General features: G+C 39.5%; 1 protein-coding gene across 1 annotated transcript in view; it reads right to left on the reverse strand.

The window, feature by feature from the left end:
- The window catches only part of fam171a1 (family with sequence similarity 171 member A1), a 31754-nt gene extending 23539 nt beyond the window's left edge, over window positions 1-8215 (reverse strand). The window contains exon 1 of the mRNA XM_061820478.1: window positions 7370-8215. Within this exon, the coding sequence (XP_061676462.1) occupies window positions 7370-7469 (100 nt within the window). The 5' untranslated portion in view covers window positions 7470-8215. The remainder of the gene's footprint in view (window positions 1-7369) is intronic.
- Between the last annotated feature and the right edge of the window lie 2002 nt (window positions 8216-10217).

Raw genomic sequence — 10217 nt, forward strand, 5'->3', positions numbered from 1 at the left:
TTGTCTGTTTCTTGTTCAATCACCTTCAGCCACATGCACACAAATTATGGATGAATGCCCTCACCCACCCCCACCCCCATGATCCCACAGCCGACTTGTAACTACTCTTAAGAGTGTGGGAGTTTAACCCGCATATACGCTGGGTCACAAAAATGGAGCTGCTTCTCCAAATTATACATTTACTGATATAAAGTTAGATGGTGCTTCATACTGTGTGATCTTTGGTAAACTAAAACAATGAAAACTTTGACAGAAGTGTGCTGGGAAGATCAGCTCTCCGTGTCCACTTTTTGACCTCTCACCACATTCTACCCTTTATTACATTTATGCAAGCAAGGCGGAGGCTTGAAAGAGCACAAAGAGAGTATTGGAAATTCCAAACTCCATCTTGACTCGGTGCATGTCACGACCTAACTTCCTCTTCCACTCCCAGGGATCTGTTGTTAGGGGTACCAGCTGCACTCACTTTAAAAAACACTCCCCTGGGAGAGTCCAGAATGACAGGCAAGAACTCACAAATGCAAGAGGCCCCTCCCAGATCTCATCCAATAAATCAGCAGCGGGGTGACTTCATTGTTAAACAAGCAGTCTCCTGCACTACGGCATGGGGGAGAAAGTAACCCTGAAGAACTGCAAAGCAGAACTCACTTTGTCCACTCCTTATCACCATGAATTTAAGAACCATGTGGAGAATAACGTCATAAAAAGAGCTGTATCCAACTAACACATGAAGCAGGCGCCAAAAGCTGCAGGGTGGTGCGCATTTGTTTACAAGTGAAAGAGCGAGGGAGGCACACATGGGGAGAAAATGGGTGGCAGGATGAGTTTGACATTTTAGCTTCCCAAAGCACAAATTCAAATTGTTAAAATTGTTTAAAATAAGTCAATCCAAATGATCATGTTAGTATTTAAGCATCATAGAGGAACCCAATGGCGATTTACCATCTTACTGACTGTGTTCCCTTTGATTTTTTTGGGATTTATCCCGTAGAAATGTTTTTCAAACATATAGAATCATGGCACCTGGTACACACGTGAAGACAATTGGATTGTCTTTATCGCAATTATGCCCCTTTCCGAACAATGACGTAAAATGTGAGATTATCTTATTCCTGATAAAATTATCGTTCGCTCTAAGGTGGGGCTGCATATCTGAATCAAATTTTAGTTGTGATCACAGTTTAAGCAACCAAGAGTCAATTTTCCTGATCATCTGAGTTTTATTTTTAAAATGTGGGCTCTGCTTTAAATGAAGAACTTTCTCAACTAGTTATCAGTCAACCACCTGAGGGGGAACACATGGTTCAGGCTTCATTACGCTGCCTAAATAACAAGCAAGTGTAGTGTACTCCCTGCAGCAGCGAGCAAGCAAGTCTTGCCAGGAGACAAAAAGTACAACAAACACCGGAGATGATGGTGATGAGCTACAGATAGTGCCTTGAAAAGGGATTGATGTCAGTTTTTTGGAGAGGTTTTGATTCAGGGGAAGTTGTGGTCAACAACAAGTCATAAGTGCAGCAGCGTTATCTGCCCTGTGAGGTAACAAAACTCATCTGTTAAACCATTTGAAAAGATGGCAGAAAAATGGTCAAAGAGTTTGTAATCCTCTCATTTTGTGTATACCAGGCCTTACGTCACATACTGTGTTGACATACTGTAGGTTAGTGAGAGACTGGTGTAACAAACAACATATCAATATCACTATATCCATGCATCAATTCATATCCCTATGAATCAACTGGATTGGACTGTGCTCAGGAAAGTTAGCCTCCTGGATGTAAATATATCAATTTAAATTGTTTTAAAAAGGTAATTAATACATCACATCGATACCAGGAAATAACCCAGGGTTCACGTTGGGTTAGAGTTTCTGTTTTCTCCTTTGTTTTATTACAAAGCAAAAATTAGAGAAAAGGTATGTTTTATCCGGGGTGCAATCACTTTTTCCACATAGGGCCATGAAGGTTTGTATTTTTTTTCAACTTTAAAAATAAAAAAAACATTCAATAACTGCATTTTGTGTTTGCTGCTGTTGTCTTTGATTAATAATTACATTTGTTTGTAAATTGTAAACATTTAAGTGACATCTAAAAAAAAAAAAAAAGAAGTCAAAAGGGGGGAAACATCTTTTCACACCACCCTACAGTATATTTGATGTATCCCTCACCCCAAGTTAATATCCATCCATCCATTTTCTTCGGCTCTTATCCTCACGAGGGTTGCGAGAAGTGCTGGAGCCTATCCCAGCTGTCAATGGGCAGGAGCCTGATTGCCAGCCAATCGCAGGGCACATTGAGACAAACAGCTGCACTCACAATCACACCTAGGGGCAATTTAGAGTGTCTAATTAATGTTGCATGTTTTTGGAATGTGGGATGAAATCGGAGTGCTCGGAGGAAACCCACGCAGGCACGGGGAGAACATGCAAACTTCACACAGGCGGGTCCGGGATTGAACCCAGGACCTCAGAATTGTGAGGCCAACGCTTTACCAGCTGATCCACCGTGACACCCCCCCCCCCCCCGATTAATAAAGGCACCATAAAATGTCCAAAGCCGTGTTTTCAAATGTGAGTCAAATATTTGCAGTAACATTTTTCTCATGCAGATCTTAGCAAAAAACCGTCACAATATCAACCTGAGAACAAACTTTGGTGCAGTCACCCCTGTAGGTTTTATTTTTTCTTTTAACAAGACAGATTTCCCATCTAATTGTAGCATTACATTGGACAGTGGAATTATTCAATCTAGGCATGGTAAACAGAATTACTACTCACGAGTCACTTTTTTCCCCATTATTCACAAAGGGAAGAGACAAATGGTAGGTTTTCACCTTGCTATTTCGCCTCCCCGGGATTAAGACAGGATGGGAATCAATGGTGTATCCTATTAACTCAGCACGGGACAGGGTGGTGAGGAAGTGACTCTTGTGCCTCTGACCTGAACATACACTCCACTATTTCATCCAATTTTTATTTTTTTTTTTCTTATGGTACCGATCCTTGGGCATGCAACTCAGTTCACCACCAAAAATACATACTGTACACTAAGCAAAATTATTACATTACCATTATTGTGATACTGTTAACACATAGAAGATCTTGGACTTTGATAGGTGCCATTTGCTTTTGGATGTCTGCAGCACCTTATTGATCGGAGGAATCAATTCTGTTTCAGATAAATGAAGTTCTTTCTGAAGTGGAGTAAACTTCCCTCAGTGAGAATTGTACTCCTTTCAAAGCCACATTACCACCAAGCAGTACACTCCAGTATGGATCGGCTCAAGTTAAAAACCGCAGAAATGTGGCATCATGCAATAACCAGCAGGAGAAAAGCCATCCATACTGCTTGTTCAGGGTCAGGGGAAAATTGGAGCTAATCCTAGTTTAGGTTGCGCAACAAAGAAGGTACACTGGACAGGCTTCCAGTGACTCAGAGAACACGTATAAACAACCAACCAACCAACCGTTGACTGTAACATTCATAACTATGATGAGAACATCCAAAATCCAGAGGAAAGGTATAAACTGAGATCCCTGGAACCTGGGGTAGACTAGATGCTATGAATTTAAGAACAATTTTTTTGTCGTTGACTAAAAAGTGATGAAAGTTGAGTCAAACTTGATTAATCGATTACATCATTTATATATTTTTCAGAACACCACGGACCTCTTTTTTTTAAAAAAAAAAAAAGACAGAGAAATGAAACAACCACTCACCAAATTAGTAGTTGTTGTAACTAGTGGAAATCCTGCACATTTTTCTTCAACAAACCACCCGGTCTCATCTTGTATTAGATTGCATTGTGTATTGAAAGACGGGAGCATGTTAGGCAAGTCTGGGTTGAATACTTTGGGTGATCTTAGCCCATGACCTTATTTTGGAAAGTACCCTTCTGAAATTTCATCAAACTTTTTAGAACTTCAAAAAGATCATTTGGTGGACGACCCAAAAAAAAGAGCTAGCCTCGCCACTAATAGATCATAAGAATTAATTATTATTAATTCAAGCTTTATTCAAACTCAAATGCTAAATTATTATCATTTTTAAATACATTATAAAAATATGGTTTATTGTGGAATTGTAGTATTATATATATATATATATATATATATATATATATATATATATATACACACACACACACACAAAACGTGGTTATATATAAAACACCTACAAAAAAAAACAAAGAAACTTATTATCATGCAATCATGTCTTTTTTACAGTCTCCTCACCATCACCTGGCTGACTACCACTTCCCTGTCATAAACAAGCCGTTAATAAGATTTAGCAGATGTAGTTATGGCAATTAAAGTGATGTAATAATCCCAGGATTTTTTTAAACTGGAAAAGAAAAAAAAAACATGCATATTGAACTTGAAAAAAAATAAGACTTGTCATTGTTTTCAGAGAATTTTCACTTGTTTCAAGCATTTTTTTACATGAAATAAAGAGAAAAAGGTTTTCCAGGGGAGGTTTTTTTTTTTTAAATTTGTACTCCACTGACATTTTTTTATGTGATGAATCTAATTTTAATCAATTTTGGCCAGAAATTAAAAAGTTTTTTGTAAGCTTTTGTAGGGCATGTCAACATTTTCTGCCACATACTTTAAAAAGATAAAAAACATGAATATGGTTGGGATAAGATATTGCATAGAGACATGTTATACCAGATAAACTGGGTAAAAACTCTTTGCTATTTATATAGCTACCCGTAGCTCCAAGAGCCGAAGTATCTTATTAACTAATAGGTGCGCAGTACAAGGGATTACAAGCATTAAGTGCCGACAACTAACAAACAGCAATTTAAGAGGATACTCCAGAAACTCCATTCTGCTTAACCTCATAGCTGAACAGGAAAAAAAAAAGTAACATTGAGGATGAGTTGCTGGTGTACTGCATGCATCCTGATACACTAGCCAAACAATTTTTGAATGTTACCTAAGACAAACAAATGCCAAGTTTGCTTCATGTTATGATTATAAGTGCTGTTTCACTCTCTACTCTGTAATGCATAACCTTAGTCTTGTTTACATTCTTGCGACTGTCGCTGAACAATAATAGAACAGAGTGATGTCATATTGTTTGAAGCGCTGCATTGGGTGTGCTAGAAATGTTTGGGAACAAAATTACAAGAGAAACTCACCACATTTTCAAAACCTTTAAGTGATTTAGACGAAAGAAAGTGAACAGCAAAGTCCCTTTTCGACTATACTGTCCCTATTCACCCAGCCATGATTGTACTCACTTATATTAGCACATTTCCATTGTCAAAGTCAGGACTAAAAGATATATTAAAGTAAGCTAAATTTAAATTAAAGGTATTTTGTCACATATACAATGTGCATCGACATTTCTTTTCTAAATTCCCCTCATCTAATAGGAGCAAGTTATTATTTGTAGTTGCTGGATAGCTGAGGTTCCAAGTAGGTTGTATTGATAAAGTGCAGGTGACATAAACCCCTTCTGTGAATCTGGTCTCTCATTGACCAAGCAGATTGTGCATTACCACACTCTTCATGAGGATATGTACTGTACCCACACAAACAACCACTCATATTCACACCTAGGGGTAATTTAGAATGTCCAATTATTGCTGCATGTTTTTTGGGGATGTGGGAGGAAACCGGAGTGCCCGGAGGAAACCCACGCAGGCACGGGGAGAAGATGCAAACTCCACACAGGCGGGTCCGGGATTGAACCCGGGACCTCAGAACTGTGAGGCCAACGCTTTACCAGATGAGCCACCCTTGCGCCCGCACATATGACATGACATCCCAAATTCATTGGAATTGGGGTTGTAGAATAAAATAATTAAATCGATCCATTTTGTGTACACCTAATACTCACTGTGGTCACGGGCGTCCTGCAGCCTATCACAGCTATCTTTGGGCTCGAGCCCGGGTACACCCTGAACTGGTTGCCAGACAATCACTGGGCACATACAAAACAAACCACTTGCACTCACATTCACACCTATGGTCAGTTAGTCTTCTATCAAACTACCACACGTTTTTGGGGTGTGGAAGGAATGCCCATAGAATACTCACGCAGGCACGAGAACATGCAAATTCCACACAGGCGGGGCCAGGATTTGATTACCAATCCTCAGGACTTTGAAGCAGATGTGCTAACCACTCGCTCACTGTGACGCCAAGTAAAACATTTTCAATTTAATACTGATCTGTGATTCCCTGGAGTCATACTGCGGATGCAAGGCGATCTCTGTAAAATATTTGCATGTTTGGAAGCTATGCCTCCGGTCAAAATTTTCCATTATAGATAAATCCCTGCTTTTGCAACAAACTGATGGGAACCACATCTCTGGCAATGTTAAGCAAAACCGCCTCAATAATTGCCTCATTCTTTATTTGTCATACTAAAAAGAACATGAAAATAATTCACCACATATTGTCCGTCTGTAAGGGAGAATTAAACTCACTACAGTAATTTTTTTTCCTTTCAAATAGTCGCCAGTCATCGGAAAAGGTGCTTGAAATGTATGTAGCATCGAAATCATGGCTATGTTGGCAAGAATGATGTTGCTTTTTTTTTTTTCAAACTAGCTTCTCTCTGTTGGCTGCCATGCTGTTGCTTGTGTCAGATCACATTAGCTAGCCACGTTTCATAAAATATTACATTTAATTATCTTAAATGAAGTGGAATTTCATTTGATTCAACAGGTCATGATTATTTTCGGTTTCATGGAGTTTAGGGCTGCACTGGGTACTTATACGGAATAGAGGGTCCTCGAACAAAATGTACTTTATCTGCTGTAAGTGGTCCGGTGAGCCCAATTTTGGGCTGGAGTCCAAATTCGAATCCTAAACCTCAGAAGTGTGAAGCAAACATGCTAACCACCAGTACGTTGTTACAGAATAGAATAAAAATCAAGTTCTATTTTCAACATGGGTGCATCACTTATCCTTTTGTGATTAGCATTGACAGGTAAAATGACACCGATATACTGCAGACGCCAGTATTGCATTCAAGATTTAACGTTAGGTATCTTTTTAACGAATATGAAGGTTTGGTGACAGCAACTACGACTTTCCATTGCTCAATAAATGAGCAGCAGGACACCCTGTGGCTCGCGACAATATGGTATGACTCGTGGGCAGTGCCTCTCAAAAACAATAGCGCTGGTTAAATGATGCACTCTATTAAAGAGAGACGACTTGAAGGAGGAACACAAAAGAATGAACAAGTTTTCCTAGCCAACAGCTAGCCGGGCTAACGTGAACCTAGCTAAGTTTCGCCCACCTCAGCATCCCGACAGGCTAGCGGTGCCATTAGCCTCGGAGACATCGAACCATTCGCTCTCTTGAGACGGGTCAAGGTATGCCGAGATTTTCGGCATGAGTCCTTACCTTCCTCGGACGTTTTGCTGGAGCCTTCTGAAACAAACAGTCCGATAAAGAAGAATGCAAGCACGGCCGTCCGACTCCCTTTCCCTTCCACAGCCCGCATCGTTGCAGATAGGAGTATCAACGTCTCAAAAAAGAAAAAAACAAAACAAAAAACAAGCAAAGTGTCTGCCGAATCTTTTTGGCTTTGACAAACTCAACAAGCGCCCACATCGTCGTACACTCCAATTAGTCCGTGAAGGCGGTGGCTCTCCATGCTTAGCAGCATCAGCGTTCCCAAAGTAGAGCAGTTTCTAGTCTCCTGTGGCGCATCCACAACCCCCACCCCACTTTTCCTTGCTTTCTTTTTTTAATCGACGAGGTAGAGTCAGAGGGGGAGGCAGCCCTAAAGCCTCACAGAGCCACATGTGCCCGAAAAATAGCACCAAAAGGCGGGTATATCCTCGTTCACATTCACGGAACGCCGCCTCCCCTTACTGGTTGAACGCAGTATTGTGCACTAGTCATTTTAAGACAGAAGTTGGATCGTCCGAACGCGTGTTCAAATTTGATCGTAGGCGTTCTGAAACTTTTAGCGATCCAGAGAAACTTTACAGGGGTGACATTTTTCGCCTAATACTTACGCGAGTTCAACAATACTACTTTGTTCACAACCTAAATATGATGACATCTAAATATTCATAACCTCCTCAACTGTAAGAGCAAGTTTGCAGTTTAAAACAAAAACATTTTTTTCTAAATCGTCCATCCATTCTTAGCCGGTTATTCTCACAAGGGTCACGGGAGTGTTGGAGCCTATCCCAGCCGTCAACCGGCAGGAGGCAGAGCACCCTGAAATGGTTGCCAGCCAATCACAGGCCACATAGACAAACAGACTCACTCACGATCACGCCTAAGGGTAATTTAGAATCACCAATTAATACTGGATATGTTTTGGGGATGTAAGAGGAAACTGGCACGGGGAGAACATGCAAACTCCACACAGGCGGGTCCAGGATCGAACACGGGACCTCAGAACTGTGAGACCAACACTTTCCAGCTGCTACACCGTTCCACCCTTTGTAAATTGTACTGTATGTTAAAAATGTCTGTGTGAGCTGTCACTAGAATATGATTCAAATCAGCTTTTGAAAAATCACCCATCTGGCTCACACTACAGGTCCATTCCGATTTTTTTTTTTTTTTTTACTCAATGTGACTGTCTCAGATTTTTTTCACGTGAATGTGTACAATGGGGTTTTTTTTTTTTCATATCTGACTCAAGACTCTTTGATATGTGGATGTAAGGTGGACATGTATATGATACGAATGCAGTATGGACGCACACAGTGTGCCCATCGGAGCTATTCATCATCCAAAGGTGTTAAATGTTGCAATTATTCAACAAAACAGACATGCTACAATACAACAGCGGTGGACAAAGCAGTGTAAAATAGTCGATGGCGAAAAGAAGATGGTTAGAATCCACTTTTTTGTTACCTCTGCCCCAGTTTGGGGGGAAAGTTTTGGAGTCATCACATTCAAAATAAGTAAATATTTGCACACAAAAACATTTATCACTTTGTACATTACAAATATTGTGTTTTGACCCAACCAAAATTGGCCTGTGAGCCAATTTTGAGTCACGCCCCTTTCCTCCAAAAATACTTATAAAGCCAAAGCAGTAATGTTATTTTCCAGGCCTTGTGGAGGAATAACACACCTTATAGCAAAAGATCTCAGCTTGCAAAAAAAATATGACAATGTAATAAAGATCCAGAAATTGAATAAATGGTCTACACATTTAGATTGAATTGGACCAAATCTATCTGTCACAGCCCAATACCGTGTGGTTCTAACAAACACTCCTTTTTGGAAACTGAAATCTTTATACAACTTTTCTTGTCACAAATCAACTCTCCGGAGTAACACAATAATTACAATAAATAGGGAAGGGAAGGTGACAATCTGGGTTTGTTCTCTTTTTCAGAACGTAGGTAACCTGCTCTGAGTGATGGAACCACGAATTCTGCTCTTTTACAGAAAATCGTGAAAAACAGACATCCGTTTGTAACCTCAAGTGTAAGTGAACTTGGGTTCTGCAGCAGGACAACAATCCAAAATACCAAAAAGTCAACTTCTGAATGGCTTGAAAAAAATGGAGTAGCATAACTTCATAAAAACCATTTGTGCTTTAAAAAAAGCCCCAATTTTTTGACGAATTAAAACAATTCTGCAGGGAAGAGTGGACCAAAATATCTCCCCAGAGATGTAAAAAACCACTTATAGAAAAGACTTGATTTCAGTTGTTGCTGTTGAGGATGGCCCAAACTGCTGGTTTAGTGGGCTATTACTTTTCCATCCAGGTCCAGGTAACTAAAGATCTTTTTCCTTGATAATTGAATTCACTATTCAAAAACATTTTATGTTCACTTGGTTATATTTATCTGATATTTACATCTTTGACGATTTCAAAAATTAAAACGGGGAAATTGTACATAATATAAGGATTTGGAAAGACTACTTTTATCACAGCGCTGAATTCTAAGAAAAAATACATAAATAAAAATAAGTTGTAATACGTTTATTGGTCATTTCTTTGAATGAAGAATATTTTCCGATTATGGCAAAGGAGTAGTTTGGCAAAGGGCTAATTAAGTAAAATTGACCACATGAAACAAAGTATATTCAAAATGTATGAAACCCATTTCAAAATAATAAATAAGATCTGTCATATGGTTGATCAACGTTCCTTCTGCAACAATGATGAAGTAACAAGGATTGTCGCCACCCCTCCCCATCGCAAAATTTTTGGACAGAAAAACTGGATATCGTAAAGTAAAAAAAAAAAAAAAAAAAAACAACAAACACA

The sequence above is a fragment of the Syngnathoides biaculeatus genome, chromosome 5 (assembly GCF_019802595.1).
Source record: "Syngnathoides biaculeatus isolate LvHL_M chromosome 5, ASM1980259v1, whole genome shotgun sequence".
In the NCBI taxonomy this organism is placed as follows: domain Eukaryota; kingdom Metazoa; phylum Chordata; class Actinopteri; order Syngnathiformes; family Syngnathidae; genus Syngnathoides; species Syngnathoides biaculeatus.